The 24,078-nt window shown below is 39.7% G+C and overlaps 1 protein-coding gene and 2 long non-coding RNA genes across 7 annotated transcripts in view; 2 read left to right on the top strand and 1 right to left on the bottom strand.

The window, feature by feature from the left end:
• LOC102078287 (uncharacterized) overlaps positions 1–19,152 on the bottom strand; it is a 43,262-nt gene extending 24,110 nt beyond the window's left edge. The window contains exons 1-4 of one of the 4 annotated variants that reach the window (XR_003213459.1): positions 18,950–19,152; positions 17,990–18,081; positions 16,103–16,269; positions 8,719–8,831 (exon numbers count right to left, since the gene is read on the bottom strand). This is a non-coding gene — a long non-coding RNA (uncharacterized LOC102078287). Of the gene's footprint in view, positions 1–8,181; positions 8,832–15,329; positions 15,813–16,102; positions 16,270–17,989; positions 18,082–18,331; positions 18,473–18,949 lie in introns of those variants that run through there. The other 3 variants (XR_003213460.1, XR_269727.3, XR_003213461.1) reach the window with 3 other exon arrangements.
• rab11fip2 (RAB11 family interacting protein 2 (class I)) lies at positions 220–15,634 on the top strand. The gene is made up of 6 exons (XM_003441230.5): positions 220–412; positions 1,129–1,705; positions 4,825–5,231; positions 6,895–7,249; positions 8,112–8,172; positions 10,793–15,634. Exons 2-6 carry the CDS (start codon positions 1,353–1,355, stop codon positions 11,015–11,017), a joined length of 1,401 nt encoding a protein of 466 aa, XP_003441278.1. The 5' UTR covers positions 220–412; positions 1,129–1,352; the 3' UTR covers positions 11,018–15,634.
• The window catches only part of LOC102078348 (uncharacterized), a 95,994-nt gene continuing 90,127 nt past the window's right edge, over positions 18,212–24,078 (top strand). The window contains exons 1-2 of one of the 2 annotated variants that reach the window (XR_269728.4): positions 18,212–18,455; positions 20,463–20,535. This is a non-coding gene — a long non-coding RNA (uncharacterized LOC102078348). The remainder of the gene's footprint in view (positions 18,456–20,462; positions 20,536–24,078) is intronic. The other variant, XR_269729.4, reaches the window with a different exon arrangement.

The following is a 24,078-nucleotide window of genomic DNA, read 5'->3' on the forward strand; positions in this document are numbered from 1 at the left end:
TTACCTGTACAGTACACCCACAACCCAGCACCAGTACCGAGTATGGAGAACATTCTTCGGTTATGCTGAATTTGTTTTTGTTTTTCAACTTTTTCTTCGTCTTTGGATATTTAAGCAGCTTTCATTGATTTTTTAAAAAAAAATATTCTTTCACCTAATTCCCTTAGAACGCGCGAGCGAGCGCTACCACCTTATTTTGACACCTCAACTTTCACCGGGGTGAGCCGGAAGTGATGTCAGACTAGGAAGTAAATCTCGCCACTGGCCGTCAGCAGTGAGCAGTAATGGACTGCAACAACAGCAAGTTCAGCGAAGATTAGCCGAAAGTGTCGCATGAGTGTGTTTGAGGGAAGAGTTTGTGCCGAGCTGAAGCGCTGAATGTCCGTGTGGTGTTGGTGAAAATGACACCGAGGTAAGAAGCTGTGTGCTTGTGTGTGATGCTCTCTGTGTGCTCACCAGCTAGCCGCATAATGCTAACGTTGTCCTCCAGTCTTAACTGAATTTACCCCTAACAAAGCTTCACGAAAAAGTGACAATTTAATATTGCCTCGCATCATTTAATTGTTGTAATCAGTTTAGTAATATTTACTTTTGACAAACCTGTGGAGAGACGCTCACTTAAAGGGACATTGCATCTTAATGTAACTTACATGGCTACTTACACCACTTCTTTCATGTATACCTGCATCAATGCGTCATCTAGAGTTATCTAGAGCCACAGCCCATGACTGCTTTACTTGAATATGTGCACAGCTTCTTAATCTCAGTCAAAACCTCTATTTTCAGTCTAAACTAATTTGAAAATGATACATGAAACGGTCGCTCTATATCCCACTGAGTGACTCACTAATTCAGTGACAATGACACCAAAATGTGTCACTGGATGAGATCATCAATATCTGCCTTGAACCTCCATCTTAGGGACATATATTTAAAGATATTGTGCAAATCATACAGTGCAAAATGTGATTTCTGCTTAGCCGTATTACTTCCAAAGTGGCTGCCATCAAATTATTAGCAGGCTGCCTGCTTTAATATCAGTTTTCTCTGTGTCTTCATAAGCCAGGCTTTCATTCTTGGCAAAAATAATGATGTTTTCCTGGTTCTTTCTGTTCTGTTTTCTTGCAGATGACTCAGCAGTGGCTTGGACATCTGTGATCTGACAGAAGATGAGACTTGCTCAGTTTGTCAAACTTATGGTCCACTGTAGAAAGTGCTGCTAAACGCTGATATCAGACTATAGTGAATCATGATTGCTGCTTCTTGCATGTCACACTCACTGAAAAAAACTGCTGCATAAATTATATTTGACTTTATTTTGAATGGATTTCAGTTAACAGTTGGTGCTTACAATGTCACTGGGCGAGCAGTCTCAAAAGTGGTTTCCAACCCATGTCCAAGCCACTGTTCTTCAAGCAACTGGTTTACAGGCCAAAGGCAAAAATGGCACCAATGATGCCTACACTATCATCCAGCTGGGCAAGGAGAAGTACTCAACATCAGTGGCGGAGAAGACCCTTAACCCTGTGTGGAGGGAAGAAGCCTCCTTTGAATTACCTGGCCTACTTTTGGAGGGCAACCCAGAAGTGTATGAACTCTGCCTCATAGTGATGCATCGCTCTCTGGTTGGGATGGACAAGTTTCTGGGTCAGAAGTGCATAAATCTTAATGAAATCTTCGATAACAAGGAGAGAAAGAAAACAGAGTAAGTAATAAAAGTGTATTAAATATCACAAAACATCACAAAGGTTCTTAGGGAAGTTTTTTGGGGACATAATCACTACTGCAGTGGGCTCTAGAAGTGATCCATTTATCCTCATTTTTGAAGAAGATTATGTTATAACCATGTGTTTTTGCTCTCTGATATATATATATATATATATATATATATATATATATAGACACACACACACACACACACTTCTTGGAAAATATAATTCCCTCAGATTTTTTGGGACAGAAATACTATTATTAGCAGTTTTTGCAGTCATTGCAAGGTCAATAGTTTCCCTTCAAGAGAAGACCTGGGCTGGTTTTAACACTAACACAAATCATGGGACATACAGCACTTTTTTTTAGATAGTATAGTTCTTAGACATTAGCATCACATGTACATTATTCAGGGTCTTTAGTCTGTAGTGTCTTGTTGGTATAGAGACAGACCTTTGAGAGGAAGTGGAAAATATTTCCACAGCCTTTCCAGTCATAAGTGGATTACACCATGAGCTAAGTCAGTTGTTATTTGTCACATTTGCCACAAGTATTACTGCCATATTAGACTTCACAAATGTGCTGTCTTTTGCATGTTATATTAGGCACTGTGGTCTCAATTAAGGTCATGACCCAACCCTGTTGCGCCACATGATTTAAGTACCATAGTGTTGGCCTTATTTTCTTTGTGCACTTGCTTTAGAAATACACTTTATTAGATACACAAGTTTTAATGTTAAGAGCAGAGTAAATGAAATGCTCTAACAGAAGCACTTCACTTTAAAACTATTTAGCACACCAGTGACACACTTTCATGCTCAGTTAGCAAGGACATGTTGGTTGTACTTTTTTTTTTTTTTTTTTTTTTTTTTTTTTTTTTCCATCTTCATGACACTGTATTGTTTGAGGCTTAGCAATGGATTGGCCTACGCTGCAGAGAGATTATTTTAGAGTAATTACTGACACCAGTTGACCTAACTGAAACTAGTGGAGCTGGACAAACATGTCTTGTTAGCCACTCCTATACTCCATTTTTTGTTTTTGTTTTTTCAAAGGTGTGAATGTAATATGGGCTCTCCTTCAGAGCCAAAGACGCCTGGGATTAAATCTTGGCTTGTTTCTGTACAGTTTAGTTTCCCTCGTGTTAAAATCTGGCCTCTATGCATTGTGCCTTTCTTGGTGCAAAATACATTCAAGTTTGGAAACAGATATTTATCTATGCCACTATATTGGTGGACAATAGTGGGCGTCTCTCTGAGTCATAATTGGGTGACTTGTTAAGGCTGCTTAGTTGCCTTCAAGTAAAGCCATGCCAGAATAAGGTTTGTCCTCTTTAAAGTTACTGAAAAAAGATTTGAGGAGAGAGATCGATGTATAGATGTACATTCAAATAAACTAACACAGTGTAAACCATCAGAGCTTGGAAAGACTCTGCTGTATTTGGCTAAACTTTGGTTGATGAGCCTTAAAAGTCCAACACACACACACACACATTTCTTAACCCTACATTAAGCAAACAGGAACTGCGAAACCAAATTGGATCTGGTGTTAATTAGCTCACTGCACGTTTCGGGGGGGGAAGGACATTAGCTGACTTCCTCTTTGCCCATCAGTTGGGAGAATCACAATATGTTATAATCAGTGTGAACGGGTTTTATTTATTTAGGTGCCTCAACTGATGCACCTTGAGGCTGTGCACTTTTTCAGCAGTGGTTCTGTAACGGATATCGCTGTGTTGCTTGCAGGCCTAATACCCACGCCGCAGCCATACTTGACAATGATGCCAGGGCTCTCGATAATATATCCGAACTCCACAGTGGGTCTCTGTTCACCACGGCCCATCCGCAGTGTTTTTGAACTGGCATATTGGGGAGGAAAGCCCGTACTGATATCTGAGAAGGCAGGCCATAATTATCGCACACCTGTGTTTGTTGATTGTGAGGAGTTTCCCAGCGGCTTGGACCGGAGTGGGAGGATTGTGGTTCCAAGCACAGGGCGGTTTATCTTGGCCTTGAGACACACGTGAGGTGCAGGCTCGGCCCCACGGCAGTGGCATGCTGTGGCTACTGATCAGGCTGAGCACGGCGCGCAGCCTGGGAATTGGCCCCAAAAAGGCCTTTCATGATTGAGGCTTCTGGGATGCAAGCTAGACTGCTTAAAATAGCGTTCAACAGCTGTGATTTCTTATAAAGCCAATACCAGGACTTTTTTTTTTTTTTTAAATCGGTTGAATAGATAACTCAAATTTCATGTCACACTGCAAAGAGTACTATAAATCTTCATTTAAATCTAGAAGAAAATATCAGTAATTGTAGTCAAGCAGATGCACTTAAGCAAATATGTTTTTTGACTTAGTTATACTGATAAAGCATCCCATTTTAGAATGTATTCCATGTTTGTGGCAAAGGCAGTGAGAAAATATTGACGCTTGTTTCATCCTGATGCTGGTTTCCTAATGGCCTCCTTCACAGGCCCTCTAACACAGAGGATGTGTCTCATTAGCATGTATGAACTGTTGTGTGCAAAGCCTGCGATGTGGCTTTGCAGTTTCCCAATTGCTTGTCGTTGCATTTCTGAACAAAGGCCAGATTTGTGCAAATGCCACTTTATTTCGCTCAGAGCGAAGGCATAAATCCCATTACTTCCAGTTGAAAAAAGCAGAGAGGTTAAACAAATAGGAGCCAAAAAAACAGCCTGAAATGGTCTGTATTTTTCTGCAGCAGACAATTTATTTTTTTAGGTTCAGTTTGCAAAGAATGTTTATCCTTTGAGTTATAAATTTGTGTTCTCATATGTGTCATAAAAAAGTTCAAATGATTTAAGCCCCTGCATTTGTGTGTCGCCTTTGGATTAGTCTTCTCAAATTAGCCTTTTCAGTGGTAGCCATAAAGATGTATGTAAAGCCCATTAGAAGGAATGAGGCTATTTTTCCATTTGTCATATTGTTTGATCGTGTGAGGACTTTTACCACATTCTGACTTTGTATCCCTGTCTTGCTGAATTATGTTGCATTACGCGTAATCAACTCAGAGGATTTTTATAAACCCTGCTCTTTTTATATAAATTGTCTCATTGAATTTGCTCAGCTTAAGCTTCCTGCGCTCTCATTTTTAGCTGGTATTCCTTGGAGTCCAAGCCCGGGAAGAAGAGGAAAGAACGAGGTCGCATTCAAGTCAGCATTCAGTTCATGAGGAACAACATGACGGCCAGCATGTTTGACCTCTCCATGAAGGAAAAGCCCCGCTCGCCTTTTTCCAAACTTAAGGACAAAGTGAAGGGTCGCAAACACGACAGCGGCTTCGGTGACGCTTCTTCAGCCATCTTGCCTCGGTCTGCCGTGTGTGATTCGGAGCCCAGCCGTCAGTCCGGCGCACCAGATCGTCAATCCCAGCCTGAAACAAAAGTCAAGAGACCGCTACTCGCTGGGGCCCATAAACTCTCTGCAGCGCATTCCATGTCAGATCTCATCGGGACCCACTTTCGACCCAAACTGGATTCCATGAACTCCATAGAAGAGAGTGGTGAGGACCAATGCTTCTGTTTTTCACAGTAGTTTGTTACATTGTCACTTTTGGGTTTGGTATACTTTTATTGCTGCTAGAGAGATCTCTGAAGAGGATTTTGATACTGTTTTAAAACCAGTTCTCTTAATATGGGAACTGGTTTTAAAACAGTATCAAATCTGCAGAATCTGCAGATGCATTTTCGTTATTGTGTTTTCAAGCATGGGGGATAGTAGTTTAAGCAGCCGACTGGGATTCAAAATATTTCAGTGAAGACTCAATCTTAAGTGTTAAAATTGTAGAGAATAGTCAGAATGACACTACATTACAAATATATGGCTCTTATAGTGTTAATCCACAATTTCATTGTACATGTACAATGAAAGTAAAAGGCTAGTCTATTTTATTCTATTTTAAAATGGGATGTTGTTGCAATTTCTAGAGGCCATCTGTAGAAGTCTGTAAGAATGCTTGCTTGTATATAATCCTATTAACAATATAAGGTACTGTAAATCTCAACTCAATAAGGTAGTAATGCGCGCCATTTATATCAGTCTTTGCCATTTTAGTCATTTTCTGTTTTTAAGCTGAAATTTTCCATCTCAACCAGTCTCCAATTTACCAGTTCTTTCTGCAAAGTTAATGCAGCTGTAACTCATGCAAACAGTAGTTGTGATTCTTATAGTAAAGGCTGAGATGTTCACTAGAATCTGCTGTTAAAATGTAACATGTCAGAGTGAAAAATAAGTTTAAAGATAATAACAAAAAAAAAATTATAATTTGCTTTATTTTTGCTGAAAGAGGTTCAAACAGTAGAATACTTCTGCACATAAACCTATGGGAAAAAACCGCCAAACAAACCCTTGTTTTATTATCCACAGTTAGTTTTTAACTGTTGTGATCACAATGGTTCTTCTGGTTCTATATATTGACACAGTATTTTGTTCACAATGGCAACATAAAGAAAAACACTTGTTAATGAGCGTAGGTGTTCATTTTCAAGACCAAATACCCAATCCAGGGTTTGCCATTCGGATTTGACCAGCTACTTATTTATGTTACTGCTTCACTTTTACCTATAAATTCTTCTTTGGGTTTTCAAACCTGAATGAAAATCGTGGCTCACTTGCACACTGCATCATTATATTTAAAAATATAATATCTATGATTTTAATCATGTTAGACTCCACAGATGCAGTGTGGTAGTTTTGTGATAAAGCAGTAAAAATCTTATTCTTACCAAGTGAAGCTGCAGTCAGACAGTTATCATATTTATCTGTTTTACATTATCAATAAGTCATCTGTTGTCCACTAAGGGTACAGATAATCACTGGCAGATAATCAGAACCTTGTGATAAGTTTGAATTTATATTGAAAGTTTCTTTGCCTAGAGGTGGAGGGGGAACCATTCTCAAGTTCTAAAGGTCTGAATGCAGTTGTAGAGGTTAAAGGGCAGACATAAAAATATATAAAACTGTATGGCGGAGTCATGTAAACCAATGCTGATAAAATATTAGTTGGATAGGCTGCTTGACCACCTCGATGAATGGTACAAGTGTTTCTTTTTATCATTTCTTCTATGTCTAAACTGATAATGAATTGAATTCACCCAATCCCTTTTAACAAAACACTAAAAAAAACCCATATTTTTTTCTTATTACATTTCTAATTTATCTTCTAGGAGGTACAGGTGGCCCTCACAGGCGTTCCCAGAGTGAGGTGCCAGGCTTCCAGGACGACGAAGCACACGGTGACCCTTTCACTGATATCACTGACACCCTGCCACAAAAGTATGCCACGCTCCCACGCAACCGCAACCCATTTGAGGGGGAGCACGGGCAGCTGTGGGACCGACCAGAGCGGAAGGAGAAAAAGGAGAAGGTCAGCCTACTGGAACGCGTGACAGGAAAGAAGGAAGGCCGCAAGACCAGCAATGGGGGGCGTTCAGGGAGCTCTGGAGACCTGCGTTCCCCAAACCCCTTTAGTGGAGACTCGCAAGCAGACACTAACCCATTCAGCTCCAACTACAAAGCCAGGTTGTCCTGTTTTTGTTTGCATTTGTGGTTAAGTTAGCTTTATTGGCTATAGTGACGTCATCACTTTATTTGACTTTTTCTTTTCTTGTCCCAGTCAGGAATAACAATGAAATTTACAAGAGAACACACTTAAAAACAAAATGTATGTTGTCTTATTAAAACTAAGACAAAGTCTGTGTTCGGCTCCTGCAGAGCAGTGATTGCAGCATGCTACTTGTGTCTTTTTCATCACAATCAAGGAATCAATCAAGGAATCCCAAAACATCATCTTGGAATGCCAGTGGAATAGTCACTGCTCCACAGGATATTTGCTTGCAATTCCAGTAAAGTTCTCAATACCTTGTTGATTGAAATCTACTTTCTGATAGACCTTCTCTCGCTCTCTTTCTCATTATGCTGTCAAATATTATTTAAACATTTCCACTGAGCCAGTTACATCTTTTTCCTGTGTTACATAAAGAGTTGGTGAGCACTGTAGCTAAGTTCTGGTTTATCAGAGTGGAAGGTGTCATTAGTGGCTCTTTAGAGTGCCTGGGTTTGATAACAGAGCCCTCTGAGCTATAGTAATGAGATCCCCTGAAGAGATAGACCACCCAATTAACCACTTATCTCTGTAGGCACTAGTCCATCATCTTTACTGCTGCCTTTGTCAAACACTAGCTCAGCGGTCATTTGTAATGTAGTGCATGGGTGAAAAAAGGTGTTTTCAAGTTTATTATTTATTCCTTGTTAATGTATTTATTATTATTCTCCTAGCGCAGGACATGAGAACATCAGAGCTTCTATATTTGCAAAAGTCTGCTAAAATACAGAGTGCAATGTTTTAATGTGATTACTAACTTTGCATTTGGTTGTTTTGCAGTGACAAAAAATCAACCGGATCTGACATCACCTTTGGCCAGAAGAAGAAGGACAAAAAAATAGTAAGAATATGGTTTAGAAAGTGATATAGTTTCATATTAACTGACAGTGGCTGAAAGTGTAGAGGGAAAAAAAGGGATAATAAGTGCAACAGTTATATTTGTGTACATTTTATATGTAATGCTGAGCAGATTTTGTTATTGAGGACTCTTAAGCAGCTGGTGACATTGATTTGTGAGACCCCTGAAAACTCGGACGTGCCATTCAACTAATTAGCAGCTGCACACATCGGTCATCATGTCCGATCTAATCATAGTTTGAAGTGGTGTGAAATTTCGGCCTGTAAGGTCAGTTGTAGTGATGTATTGCACAGATTGTTTAATTGCTGTTTGTTTTTTTATGAGACAGGGCACAGAAATACTTTATGATATCATTTTTACCTTATTTGTAGATAAAGTTTTTAACTCTTTAGTAGTTGCTAGTTGTTTAGTAGTTAAAATTTGCAGACTGTTACACAGCAAAACTGATACAGATGAAGGAGCGGGGGGTAGCAATAGCCGAAGTGATGCCTAAATGAGAAGGAGAATGCTGATAATGGCTTTCCTCACCTTTCTTTGTGGGTGTTGAGGGCTGTCGGTATCCACACATGTGCCCCCGTGCATGCTGCTGTGCCTCGCAGAAATGGCAGCTCCCATTTCCTCTGCTTCGAGGCCCTAATTAACTACACGCAGGAGGGAGGGAGGGCAGTGAGAGATTTCAAAGGACTGAGCTTTTAGATTCTCAAAGCTGAGCTCATTAGAAACTGTAATGACACAACTGGAGAATGCCAAGTGTGCGCCTTATCTTCTCCTCACTACTGATCGCAGAAAAATGGTCATCATTACTTTGCCAGTTCATGGTCATTTCCAGGCCTTTGTCACCAACCACTAAAGCTCCTGATTATTATGCCGTGGGGGTGTGTATGTATATGTGTGTGTGTGTGTGTGCGTGTGAGAGGGAAAGCGAGTGTGTGCATGTATACACGCTTGTACGTGAAACCAGCATCCTTCCATATGGCTGTCTGCTCTCTTATTCCCTCTCAGATGGCTTAAGTGCAGTATCTTTCAGTGAGATGGCTTTTTTTTTTTTGGTAGGTGTGTTTGTGTGTGAGGAATAGGTTACCGAGCTCTGTTCCTGAAACCCTCCTTACGTTGGACATTTAATCTCTGTGGCAAATATTTCATTTTGGTTTGTGTCGCCCCACAGTAGCCTCTATGCTGTTAGAAGCGATAAGATACCTGGTAAGCAGTCCTGCTCCAGCTCTTTCTGCATTGTCTTTACCCAGCAGTGAAGGCTTGAATGGTGCATGGGAGTGGAAGCTGATAAGTGTGGTATTTTAAACAGGGTGAAGGCTTTGCTGTTCTATCCGTTCAGGGGAGGATGCCCAGCACTGAAGCGATAAAGTGGTCCCTCATTAAAAACGATTACAGCTCCTCTCGTACCCGCGCAATATGATCTGCACATACTGTACCACCCTGCTCTGTCCAACTAGATTGTCCTCAAAGAGCAAAGCTGGGCTTGGGTTGCATTCGTATTTTGGTATTTATTAGCGTGACCTTTATTTGTAGAAATATGCAGCCTGGCATTTCCCCCTCAAAACAAAGATTAAATTGTTTTGGTAATCTTTATTGTTAAGTACTGGCACATTATTTGAAGTTTTTGCCCGAGTCGTCTTGAATTAAAGAGTATGTGTTTTTAACACTAGAAAGCAAAGACAAAAATGTGCTGTAGTGTCAAAGCAGAGTAGTTAAGCTATAAGGGACTAAGGGTCCTTGTTTTTCACCTTTAGATAGGTTACTGTCCAAAGGTCATGTTCCTACTGGTATTTTTTGATTTACTGAAAAATGTACAAACATACATGGAAACACAGTACAGTTAAAACTGAATTTATGCAATTCTAACAACCTTGAAAGTCAATTTTTGATATGACCACCTTTATTCTATAACTGTCTGAGGGGAAGCTTTTTACAAAAACCTTTCTGCATTCATAATTTTATCAGTTTTGACAGAGAGTACATCACCAGAAAGCATGAAGGAGCCTCCTTTAGTGGTTGCAGTAGTATGACGATTACAACCAAAAATTCCAAATTTGGATTCCTCACTCCATAAGATCTGTTGCCACTGATTTTCAGTCCAGTTCTTGTTTAAATTGTATAATAACTTTCCTCAAGAATGACTTCTTGACAGCCACCTGTCCACTGAGACTGTTGTCTGAGGGGTCAGGTTCATCTTTCAAACTTTAATGAAACAATTGAGAATTGCCTCCAGCATCCGTTTCTGCATTTTGTTCTTCAAGGATCAAAATAAAATCTTCCCTGTGGTCACACGTTAGATGGCCTATACACTGATAGTATTATGTGTGTGATATGCCAGTAACAGCCAAACAGTAAATCTTCAGGCACTAGTGTTAAATCAGAATGTTTATTACCGAATTCATTGACCATGTCAGAGCCAAAACCCTACTATCCTCAGTTAGCCTTCATTAGTAGCACAACAAAAGATAAACATGTGACTCTGTGCCAAACAGCCAATTTAATCAGCAATGATGGCGCATAAAGACTTACTGGTGCCCTGATCGTCAAAGACTTAAGCCCCCTTTTACAAAACATAGGTCATGATCATTTCTTTGTTTTCCACTTTCAGGAGGTGACACAGGAAAGCGTGGCTGCCTATAGCAACTTGTCTTTTGAAGAGGTTGTGCAGGAACTCATCAAACAGAAAGAAGTGGTGAAAAAGAAAGATGCCCACATCAGGGAACTGGAGGATTACATTGATAACCTGCTGGTACGCGTCATGGAGGAGACACCGAGTATTCTACGGACACCCTATGAGCCAAAAAAGAAGGCGGGCAAACTTTCCAAAAAGTAGAAAAAATGACGCAGGATGAAAAGGTACTAATGAAGGTTTAGCAATAGCTCATGAATCGTTATCAGGTGTTAAAGTGAGTGGGAACAAATAGAACTGATCAATTATTGAGTTACTATTCAGTGGTTAGTTTTTCTAGGCTTTTTTATTTTTTTAATATGTAGGTCATACAGGTTTTGGCCTTTTTTGGCATTCTTAAAATTCCGTGTTATAATTTTTTTCATGATTACTTCTTGGAGTGTATTCTTAGGTACTTAAACAGGAGACATTTAGCTTATTGAAGTCAAATCAAATCTTTTCACACCAACTATGTTTAGCTGTACTGTACTTGTAAACCAACAGAGGTCTGTTGCACACAGTTGCCATCAGCGGCTGAGAAGCTCTTACAGTGCAAATGCTGCCAAATTCGTGTTTACCAGATGCTGTAGTCACAGTTATGTGCTGTTTGCTGAGAGATGGTCTAGAGGTTTATAAGATGAAGCTGTAGGTACTGCGTTACAATCAGTGCAAGTCCAAAACTTGCCACTTAAACTACGGTGCATGTCACGGCATCAGCTTTTTGTCCCCAGCCTGCCTCGTGGTGCAGATGTGGACACATTCAGCTTTAGTGATTGATGGATTTTCTTAGAAACACTGGAAGATACTTGTAAGAATTTGCTGACAGTTCCTGGAAGCCTGATCTGTCTCTAGCTTCCTGAGGTGTGCGGGGTTTTTTTTTGTTTTGTTTTTTTTCTCCTCGAGAACAAATGCACATTCCTTTTATCAGTTACTGACATTTTATTTTTTATTCTTATTGTGATGACTATCATTTAATTTTCTTTGACCAAGGCTCTTAAAGTCCCTGGTTGGAGGTGATAATTTTTACTTTAAGTGCAATAATCATATTAAAGGTAATGCTTTATATTCAGCTGGTAGTGGTTTTGTTTACATTTTAATCACATGTTGGAGTAAAACTCATCTCTTTATGTTGATTTGATAAAGAAGCTTCGAGTTCTTTGTTACTGATTGAACAGCCTTCCTCTTTTTCATACTGTTTATTTTTGCTCAAGATTGTGTTAATGGTACCATCTGCACATGTGGGTATATGCTCAATCATTTTTACTTATCCATTTTTCAAAGCTCATTTACAATGGGTTTGTAAGGTACCTGATGTTAAAAGCGACACTGTATTCCCATACCCCCCTCCCACGACCTATCCTATTGTGAAAAAACTAAAACTAAAATTCATGCTTATCTAATTCCTATTTTAGGCTCAAATTCACTATGTACCGTGTGTCTTACCACTTTATGGGGTGCTAATGAGAATTCACTAATAATTTTCAGGGTAAATAACCAGTGATTGCCATTTAGATAACATGTTAACCATGAGAAGCTAACTGTTCTCATTTCACTTTAAGGGTTAGGGTTTCTATGTTAAACCATGCTCCTTAATTTTAATTTATCCATGTGTCCTGACCAAATGCTACAGCTACAGGGCAGCTGCTGGTACTTAAGTAAGGTTATTCTTGGATAAAGCCACTTTTATGTGTGATTGTGCCATAGACTGTAGAAAGATGGATGGATATAGCCACTGTGGTGTCACTTACAGCTTTTGGTTTGTGGAGACCCCCATTCTGAGGCTTCAGCTCCAGCTGTTTAGCCATCTCTGAAGCCAAACTTGGTGATCAAAAGGCACCATATGCTAACAAATTGATAAATCGTAGGGTTAAGTTAAAAAGATGTTTTTAAAAAATGCCACACTTGATTTAACAGGCTTGAAGTTGGTAATTAAAACATTAGAAACATTTTTCTAATGATATAATGATCTGCTGGTCATTGGAAAACAAAAAATGGTGGCTGGCTTTGATTTTAGACCCAGGGCTAAATTTTTCTTTTCTATACAGTCTACGGCTTGTGCAACCTGTAGTATAGTCATTTAGTGATGGTTAGGGTTACATCTATAATTGTTTATTCCAGCTGTATTTACAGTGTTAAACATGTTTAATAGTCACATAACTGTCATTTACTTATCGTTGCCATGTTTAACAATATATCAAACATCTGCATCAGGCAATGTTTGATATATGAGGCCATGAGGATGATCCATCTTATCCTGTTTAGTGGTTTTTTGTACTATTTATGAGTTTTTAATTGTTTTGCTGTCTTGGAAATATTTGACCTTTACACTGTATGATACCAAATCCCATATGAGGCAAACTGCTACACTAGATCTGTGGAATTTCAACACAAACACAATTTACATTTTCATGAACGTTACATCAGAAACACATTTTTGGCATGCACAAGTTATTACTTTCTTTCTGCTGTGGAAGTGGTTATTTTATCGGATGTTGTGCGAACGTAAGGCCAAAACCTCCTGTTACTGAATGTCTTGCGGGCAACTTTGAAATACTTAAGTCTGAAATGTATGTATACGGTACACTAACAAGGTGATCGATCCTTGCTTGCCTTTAAAGTATTTGTATCCAAAGAGAACATTTCATAGGTGTTTTTATTCTCTTGTGTTTTTTTTAAATCCCTTTTCTTTTTACCCAGACACATTATGGACAAGAAGTTACTGCTGATATTTTCTGTCTGATGATGTGACAAAGGCATCGGGTTTATTTCTTTGTATCGAAAATGGTTATCTGATGTTTTATCTGTATTTTTTTTGCAATGCTAACAGTGTTTGAATTAGCTTTTTGGAATCATGAGTGCTTTGTGGCTAAGAATCTGCTTTCCATGATGGACAAGCTTCTCACTGATTGCCTTCCAACTTTAGCTGAAGTGTTAATCCTGGGCTCGTATGTTTTAGGCTTTACTAACCACTTTAACCGGTCTGTATTGGTGGGCTGCCAGGTGTTCATTGATCTTTTCAAGCTCTTACGAATTCTATTGTACATTTTGTATAGTCGCTCGCAATGTTACTTCAAGCGCTTTTGAGTTTATACACATTTTGTAAAATGTTTGAAATTGTGCTTCCTGGGGAAGGTGTTATTTTACTTGAGTTCCAAAAAGCAATCCACTTTCATCATTTATTTCACATGCTTTTTTATAGACATAATTTCTGGGAGTGGTGTTCGGGTGATTTACTCTCAAGTCTACAGTGTGGTCCTGTGTTCAGACGATTAACTAACAAAAATATATTTTCTCAGATTATATATAATGTCAGTACATTTGTACCCTGGGGTTGTTTAGTTCAAATGAAAACTGGGGGTGACTAGTTCAAATTAATTGATTTTGGTTGTCAGTTTGTCTTTTAGCTTGATTGATACATTTGCTTTATGCTTTAACATAATTTGGTGCTTTGGTAGATGTCATATGAAAACCCAAATCTAAATGAAAAGCATCTTGAAATTATATTTGACAACAACAGTGCAAAGGGATATTTTGCACTCAAAAAAAGGAAAGATCTGCATCAATATTCCTTGGCTCTTTGCATAATGTTTCTCATACAATAAATCTGAATATGCAAAGCACTTAAAATGCTTGAAGGTAAAATTCCCCCCCCACCATAATTTAAGTTTATTAATTGTGTATATGCATCAGTGTACACCTTAAATGTGTTGTAGGCAAATCTCCGCCCTGTTCTAACAAATGGTGCAAATACACTAGGATTTTTTTTCCCCTTCTTGATGAAAATGACATAAAGCTCCAGTTGGGGATCTGACAATCCTCCTCCTGGTAGTCTTTTACTGATAATATGATGCTGCTTGCCATAGGCCACATACAGCTGCCAGACACTAAGACTTAAGCTGCAGCTAAATCCCCTGACGGTGCTTGTAATGTGGCACACAGTTTTGAAGGAAATGATGACTGCGTTTATAAAAGATCTCGCTATTTAGCAAAGCGTCATTGAGTTTAGAGGAATGAATGGCGTCGCCTGCACAGGGGCCAACACAATTAAACATGAGTGGCTCCAACATGATGGAGACCTAAAATTACTTTTTTGATGTAAACATGTTGAGTCTACTTCTGTCTGTGTGTGTGTGTGTGTGTGTGTGATTGGTCTCACAGTTCATTCAGACTTTCTAATGTTACGAATCAATGAAATGGATGTTTGAATTCTTGTCATTCCTGCATGTCGGCCACATGTTTTGATTATGTCTCACTTACACACAAGCCAACTTGTATAGCTTTTACTCATCTAGAAACCTTTGATCGGGTTCTAGTGGGTTCATTTTGATCAAACCTCATCACATGACCATGCTGTAATCTATTTAAGTCAAACTGTATAGTTAACGAATGTGAAGGTAGATCAACTTTTTGTGTTTAATTTTTACACTTTAGCAAATATGCAAGACTTTCCTGGATGTTTGGGGATACGAATGTATGTTTTTTTTTCTATTATTATTCTTATAATTATTGTAGTTATACATTGTGGTGTAGAAAATGTATGTATTATAACAGTGTAATGCTGTTAATGGTGACTGTATGTAAAGTGCCAACAAAAGCACTTCATAAGAATTTGGTGATGCCGTTTAACGTTCACCAATTCTCCATGTGCTACAGTTTGTAACATGAACTTTTAGATATTACCACAACTATTATAATTAAATCCCAAGGTTTCACTGGATGTAGCTTGAAAGGCACAGGTACGATGGTTTTAGTCCTTTTCAATAAAGTTTCAGTAAAGGAAAACTGGTGATTTGCTTTTTTTTTTTTGAGTCACATCAAAAGCCCGTAATGGCGAATAAATTAGGATTTTATGTGTTGTGAGTCTCTTTTGCAGTAGATCTGTTTAATCCATCAGTGCAGCTTAAATCTGATGCAAATCTTCCATAAAGTGGATCGCTGTCTCTTCCGTTTAACACCTGTCCTGTGGATAAAATACAAGCCACTCTCAATTAACTCTGATCTCGCTGGCAGTTGAACTACAATTAGTGTTTCTAATTGCGCTGATTTGTGTCAGAGCTTTTGTTTTCTTCCTGCTCAAAGCGTCGCTTCCCTTTGTTCTGGAGAAATTCCCATGCCCTCCAGGCGAAAGAGAGAAGTGGCATCGTCTGACAACTGAGTAGCGAGATTGCTTTTAAAAACTGCACTTTCATTTGCCTATGTGTGCAACAGCGCTGTGTGAAATCTTTTGGGAAAAGCACTTGTGGTGTTTACCAGCCGATGGCTTTTGTAAGAGGCGGTTCGCTTCCCTGTCTCCCCGCCACGTAGCTGGTTAAAACGCAACCTCTCCCTCGTCACCTCAGCCTGACGGTGCATCTCCAGCAGTGCACCAGGTGCCAGTCCACACCAGCACGGCACCACCTTGGAGCTGACAATAGAAGCTGCATACAGTGAAAATGACAGACACCAGTAATATAATAAATGTTACAGGTGAAATGGCAGCACAATCACCTGTGCTGGCTTAGTCATTGAATTTTGAGACTAAATTTAAGCTGGCTCTTGTCATTTAGACACCACCATAATGTCATAATGTTACATTATAGGTAACAGAAGTGGCATCATACATAATAAATCTATTTTTTTCTTTAATGTTTATTAACTTGTAGTCTGACTTGACAGACACTGGACATAAAAAAAAGCATGTAATTGGGGCTTTATGTAGGTGTCACCTGTTGTATTTATAAGCTAATGGGCGTACTCATTGTCATCCTTACACATTCATCACCAGATTGAATTTCCCTGATCCCATCTTTTGTGCGGTGGTGGCACGTGTCATCTGAGTGCCTACTAGACTGAAGCCCCATTAGTTCATTGTGCATTATATCATATGGCTGTAATTTGAGGAAATATCTAACAAATGTGTTATGCAAGATTCTGTGGGCGCAGGAGTGCCCTCAGCGTGCCAGAAAGGGCCACCCACAGGTCACCTGCGCACCCCTTTAAATATGGATGGGCGTCAAAGCGGGGATCAGTGTCACCCTGCACGCGTCTGTGAATGGAAGTGCCTCAGGCAATCATGGAGAAACTTATATGACAAGAAATTCAGCAGATGGATGAGGTGTTTTAGGGGAAAAACCAGACCTATTTGGGCAGCTGGCTCGAACTAGCTGCGTGATCGGGGGCCAGATGTCAAGGTCAACCCCCTCCAGCTCCCAAGAGAATCAGACCCCACCCGCTCATCAAGCGTAGGACCCTTTGTTGCTGGATAGTTAACAATTTGCATAGGTGCTTGAGATAAATCAGGTGTCAAACATGCTGTGGATCCCTGTGTTGAGCATTGTGTTGATGGCATTGTCTTCCTCTGATAGCTGCCACGCGTCTAGTATCAGGTGAACAAAGCCAGATGACAACCAGAGGAAAGAGAAACCTATCAACAGTGAAGCGCAAGCAAGTGTGAAGGTGAAGGAAGAGAACTCATTTAACTGCAAAAGTGATGTAGTAACATTAAATAAACATATATTAACCTCTAATATAATAAAGACACTTTGAAACTGAACTTCCCAAAGAAGAATCAACAGAAACTTTAAAATCCTTCATTCCCACGGCTATTAGGTGAGTTAACACTAACAATTTTAATTTAGGTTAATATTTTTATAACTTATGATTTATTGTTGTTTGCGTTTAAAGACTGTAAGTTGTGTGGGTAAGCTAGAAACAAATTCCCCCTTTTTGGGATTAGCTCATTCTGAATATATGCTCACTGGACACTTTATCAGGTACGCTTTGCTAGTACCAGGTTGGATCCTCTTTTTCCTTCAGAACTGCATACATGTTTTGTGCACAAGTTCAACAAAGTGCTGGAGACATCCCTCAGAGGATTTTGGTCTATATAAAGGGACAGACATGGTCAGCAACAATACTCAGGTAGGCTGTGGAGTTTAAATGATGCTCAGTTGGTACTAAAGGGCCCAAAGCATGGCAATGAAGCATCCCCAAGAAAACAACTGTCAACACAAGGCAGGATGGATATTGGATATCCATATTATTATGTTGTTTATGACAAATTCTGCCTTTACCATTAAAGTATTCAGACCTGACAATGTTTTTCCAGTTTTCTGTTGTACAGTTTTGGCGTCTGTATTGTCATTGTAGTGTTTTTACCTGAAAGGAGTGGCACCCAGGTCTTCTTCTGCTGTAGCCCATCTGCTTCAAGCTTTGATGTGCTGTGCATTCAGAGATGCTCTTCTGCATACCTTGGTTGAAAAGAGTCGTTATTTGAGTTACTGTTGCCCTCGTATCAGCTGGAAGCAGTGTGGCCATTCTCCTCTGACCAAGAAATTTTTGGCCATAGAACTGCTGCTCAGGTCTTATTTTATCTTTTTCAGACCCTTCCATGCAAACCTCAGAGATGGATGTGTGGGGAAAATCCCACCAGAGAACAGTTAATGAAATACTCATACAGGCAGCCGACAATCATGCCATGTTCAAAGCTAATTATATTACCTTTCCTCCCCATTCTGATGCTCGATTTTAACGTCAGCAGGTCGGCTTGATCATGTCTACATGTCTGCTCATAAGATACTTGCGTTTATGAGCGGTTGAACAGGTGGACCTAATAAAGTGGCCGGTAAGTTTACCCCTCACGCTATGTTTTCCAAGCATGTCTCTGATTTTCCTTCTCCATCAGGTATTGAAGTTTGTATTTCTAACAGTTGAATGAATTCGTGTACTTCCGGTTTCAGGTGCTTCCTCTCAGATTTAGCTAACCTTACAGTTTATTTAATCTAATTTCATTATAATTTCGCTTATACAACCAAAACGCTACTAGCAAATCAACTATTTTTGCTCTGCATCATAACATATGCACCAGACGGTATAGTTCTGGTGAAATTATTCTGTAAATATAGCTAGTTGCTAGATAACTAATCGATAGCTTGTTAATTTAGCTAATTTTCCGATTAGCATCAGCTAATTTCTACTTCTAGTTTAGCAGGTAAACTTTTAATTTACCAACAACACCAACATTAAGATGCGCCTTGTGTGGACCACTTGGAATCCTTTTATTGCATTTTAATTTTTAATGTTGTTATTTATTTATTTATTTATTCATGTTAGATTTACCTTTTTGTAGGCTATGAAAGCAACTGGTCTCTTCACTGCCTCAGCAGTAAGTGGCGCTTGGAAACCGCAGACTTCCATCAGCACACTACATGTTTGCGTGTAATCATTTTTAGCCTGCAGTTGGCATCAGAAATAACATGTGGAAGCATCAAGTCAGTGATGAGGAACTCTGATAATTGAATTTTCGTGTTGTTACCAGGGAAAAACACACAATAAACGATATGTTGTATTCAGTTGTTGTGTTTATAATTTGCAACCATTAAATCTTACATATAATTCTGCTTGGAATTAAGTTAAACATGTTTTAATCTGAAACAGTGTCTATCAGTTTCCTGTTATTACTGTGTGGTATTTTGCAAAGTTCACTTTCTAACCATGATTTGCGATCGTCACAGCAGGCTAACCCAAAAGCACGCGGGCTGCTCGCTGGATAGATCACATTAGAACTTCACTGCTATAGCTCTGCAAAGCCATGCTAAAACTGGAGTAATACAATCAATCAATCAGTCATCTCCTGACTTCACAGCACAGGAGAGCTCTGCTGGAATGCTGCTAAGCTGCAGATGTACCAGCCAAATTACTCCAGAGGGGAATTACCAGGCCATAAATCCAGACGTCAGGAGGATGGTTGTAGCCTATTTCACGGTTTAAAAAAAAAAAAAATCATGCAACTTGTTTTCACAACTCCATAAAAACGTCTGGCTGTGCAGAGCTCAAACTTATCTTGGCCAACAGATCTAAACATGTTTGCATCCAAACATGGCTTCAGATCACAGGGACTTTAAACATCCTCAGAATCTGGTCTCGTTCACCATGTCCTGACAGGCCCTTTAAAATGAATGATCTGCAGCGTGACAAACAGTTAGAACAGCTAATAACCATCTCCTGCTCATTCATAATCTGCTATAAATCTGGGGCACGGTGCAGGTTTTACCGTCCTATAGATACAGGCTTAGTTATTACGTGTTGTAAAAGGCCCTTTCAGACTAAACATCTCCATCCTCAAGTGTTAAATATCCATCATCATTACTTGTTTGTTAGCGAATCTAATTGGCTTTAGGAAAAACACATGATCCTTTCACCTATTTCAATTGTGCAGTTCTCATGTAAGTAGCAGGCAAACAACAGGCATACAGTCTAGTCAACACCACACAGTAACTACTGGCAACAGATTGTTGGCAGGTACCGGGCTTCATTATTGCTAATTAAGATGTATAAATATGCTGTCTGGCACTTTCCATCAAACTCAAAAAGTGCCAAGGTAGACAAGGTGAGGGCACGAGTACTGGGAGTGATGTTGCAGTGTGTACTCTGTGGGCACACTTCAGCTCAGCTGGCATACATCTGACTGATGCCTTCATGTGCCAGCAGCTAAACAAGCCCTGGTTTGAGGGGAGAGTGTTGCACATTTTGGGCTGAGCTAAGCAAAGTCTGCCAATGTCTTAGAGTGTCTGGCTTCACGGTGCCTCACACAGAGCACCTTGTTGAGACGCGTTGCCCGGTCTTCTTACAGATGATGGCAGTGGACGGTTTACAGGAGGAGGCATGGCCAGGAGGATGTGACGTCACAGCACACCAGCGTGATAGTGAGTTCTAACCTGTTACTTTAATAAACCACAACTCAGTCTGCTTACCCTATTTGAGGCTTGCTTAGACATTTTAGAGAATTAACACTGGTTTGCCTGTCATTGCCTTAAATTTAGTTTGACATAATTATTTCTAAATTTCTATAAATTTCATTGCTATGTAAAGCAACACATTTTTAAGGTTTATCAACAGTAGTATTTTGGAATAGTTTCAGGATCTAGGTTAGAATGCTTTCCAGAATACCATGAATATTTGTTAGTTCATACATCAAAATCATTTTAAGATGGGACCTTCATGCCTTCTAATTAGCACCAGCTCTTGTAGATATAAGTACTTACAGCTTTGACCAAAAAGGTGACCCATGTGATTACAAAGAGACAACTAGCAAAGTGTTAGGTTATGTAGGTAGTCTCTACTGGCACCAAAAAAACAAGATGGCGACAGTCAAAAGACTCAAATTGAGTCCATACGTGGCTGTTTGCCACATTTCTTTGTGCTGTGACACAAATGTGACATCAATCTTTTATACACAAAGATGACAAATACACCTTGCTAAATCTTGCTCACAAACCTTCCTGCTTGACCTCATGGGAAAAGAAAGAAAGCGTTTGGTTTTGGTCACAAGTGAGCCATTTGCCAACCCCTCTGCTTTCTTGGAAAGGAAAGAATCAGGTTTGCGGTACATTTTTGTTTGAGGTAATATAGTTCATAAGTAATGCCAGGAGCCACCAGGGAAGAGCAGGAATCAAAACTAAAAATAATTTAATTTGCATTCCCTGTAGTTCCTGGACTGGTCACCTGATTGTTATACTGGTTCTTTTGTCTATTGACTTCTTTTTTAAGATGTGCAGTATATGACTAATAATGAAATTTTAAAGTGCTGGATTTAATTCTGTGTGGCTTCCCATTGTTAGTGCCAGTGACTCCTGGGTAGAGCTGGGCGATATGACCCAAAATTCATATCTCGATATTTTTTATCTGGATGGCGATATAAGATATATATCTCGATATTTTTTAAAGCCATAAAGTAAGAACAAAAAGAGAGTTCTTAGTCAAAGCTGTGTCCCAGATGTCACACGGGCACTTTTATTAACATACAGCATAGATGTACATGAAAAAAACTACTCAAAAATAAATTATGAGCATTTATTAAATAATGATGCTCTATAAATAAAAGAAAACTATGTTGTTTTGTGCATAACAAAGAGCTCACAATTGTGCAGTCAAAATGTAAACTAACAGACGCTGAGCATAATAACATAGATAGATTTCACAGCTGCTCTGTTCCCAACTTCTACTGCGTGACTGACAGCCTGGAGTTTGAAATCCGCTTCGTAACCATGTCTCTGAACAGGTGCCATTTATGGTCCTTATACACACACAATACGGTAATATTATGTTGAAGCACAGCACGTATTACTCCGCGAGGCTCCTCTGTAGCCGTAATGCTCCGACAATCCATCAAGCGGTGCAGCTCCGTAGCTTACCAAAGTCGAACTAAAACATTTTTTGACAGATTGCTGAGCGCTGTGTATCACATAAAATCGGTTCGCGGTCATCAAGCACAACCAGAATTCATACATAAGGCGCGCGGTCAACTTTTGAGAAAATGAAAGGATTTCAGGCCGTGCATGGCGTTAGCGGGGCTAGCTCGTTAACACGTTGACTCCGTCCAGCCCCACGCACGGGGCGATGCGCAGTAACTCATTAACGGAGATTTGCCGTGTCCGTCTCTTCGCTGCCTGCAGGTGAAGCGATGGGGGAGGAGGGGGAGTGAAGGAGAGGCGAGGTCGAGTAACGTTGCGTAAAGACAAAAGTGGACGAAAGAGAGGCAAACTTGCGGCTCCGCAACTATAATTATAACGTAACATAGACTATATCGATATAAAGGATATTGTCACATCTTATCTCGTATAAAAATATATCGATTTTTTTTTTTTTAAAAACTCGATATATCGCCCAGCTCTACTCCTGGGGTTCTCCTTTTACACATATTTGCAAATGTGTTTTTGCAGACATCCAGGGAGCTTCCACTTGTGCGTGCAACGTAACCTTTCTTCATCCTACACCAGGGGTCGGCAACCCGAGGCTCCGGAGCCACATGCGGCTCTTTAGTCCTTATACTGCAGCTCCGCGTGGTTTGGGCAAATAAATTAGAAGTATTTAGCTGAAGTGTATTTTATTTATGTTAGTTCTTTTTAACTTGTAGTTCTAAATTGGAAGATTATTGTGATACTGAAATATAAAAATATAATTATATTCTATTATTTTTTCATCGCTCAAAATAAGAGTCACACTCGCGGAAGCCGGTATACCCGCCGAAACGCCGTGCATTTATCGAGACTTTCAACCCCAGGTAGGCCATTATGTCAGAAGCTGTTCTCCACCGTGAACTATGTTAAAGACAAACACCGTTCACGCCTGACAGATGACAGTCCTGCATAAACTGAACGTATAGCCCCGATTTGCGGACTCTGTGCTCAGAGGTTCAGGAGCAGAAGTCCCATTGTAAACAAATCACGGCAGACCCGACGATGTTTCCATGAGCATGCTTTTGAGCATCTCTTTATTGAGCACTTTTCACACACGGTTCCTGTACGCATACAGCCGGCTGTAGCTTTTCAGCTCACAGCCCGACATACACCACCACCAACACAACAGCACAGATAACGCAGACGTAAAGGCAGCGAGGCGTGATTGCGGGTGTCGCTCAGGTGTGTCCGCCTCCCCTGCAGCGGCGCTGCAAACCACGCCCCCCCGCACGCATTAACCAGGTAAAATACATATTTAGGCAGAATTTTGCAAATATCTATTTTTCATTTTTCAGCAGCATAGTGCTTTTTTCAAATTATTTTTTAAGAGTCAGGTCAAGGCTCCAAAAGCCCAAAGGCGATATAAGGGTGGCGGCTGACAACAGTTTTTGTTTGCTACATGGATCATTTTAGTTCAGCTGGGTGTCTTTCCTTTTGTTATATTTTTTTAAGAGTTCAAAATGTGTTGATTACATAAATATAATTTAATTTTCTCTGTAGCACTTCATGGATTTCATAAGCAGCACACCTTAGTTGTTCACACAAAGCATAAAGATAAAAAACAATATATACAGTGTTATCTTCATTTTAGATGTCAAAAAGTATTTGCGGCTCCCAGAGTTTTCTTTTGCATGGAAACCGGGTCCAAATGGCTCTTTGGGTGTAAAAGGTTGCAGACCCCTGTCCTACACATACCACAGATGGCTCTGTAACATGTTCTCAAAGTTTGACTGCTGAGATGAATGTTTTACATTATCCAGTGGGTGATAAGATTTTTTCTAAACGAGTTAGGTGTATTATCCATGATCTTTTATTTATTTTTAACCAGCCTTGAGCACTCCAAACCAAGTCATGTAGTTCTGCACTAATAATTCAAATTTTGGCTTGCATTTTCCTGAAACCTCTATATACAACATGTTTGACAAGGACAGTTCTATAAATGAGGGTCACTGAAGAAAGCCTGTTATTCCTCCATGGTGACTAATTAGGAAAAAAAATAACAATTAGCCA

The sequence above is a fragment of the Oreochromis niloticus genome, linkage group LG13 (genome assembly GCF_001858045.2).
Source record: "Oreochromis niloticus isolate F11D_XX linkage group LG13, O_niloticus_UMD_NMBU, whole genome shotgun sequence".
Lineage (NCBI taxonomy): Eukaryota > Metazoa > Chordata > Actinopteri > Cichliformes > Cichlidae > Oreochromis > Oreochromis niloticus.

Excerpts from the sequence above, each read along its gene's own strand:
- rab11fip2 (XM_003441230.5), top strand. The coding sequence starts at position 1,353 with ATGTCACTGGGCGAGCAGTCTCAAAAGTGGTTTCCAACCCATGTCCAA. Across the intron at positions 1,706-4,824 it reads AAGGAGAGAAAGAAAACAGA|CTGGTATTCCTTGGAGTCCA; the intron begins GTAAGTAATAAA and ends TCTCATTTTTAG. Across the intron at positions 8,173-10,792 it reads AGAAGAAGGACAAAAAAATA|GAGGTGACACAGGAAAGCGT; the intron begins GTAAGAATATGG and ends TTCCACTTTCAG.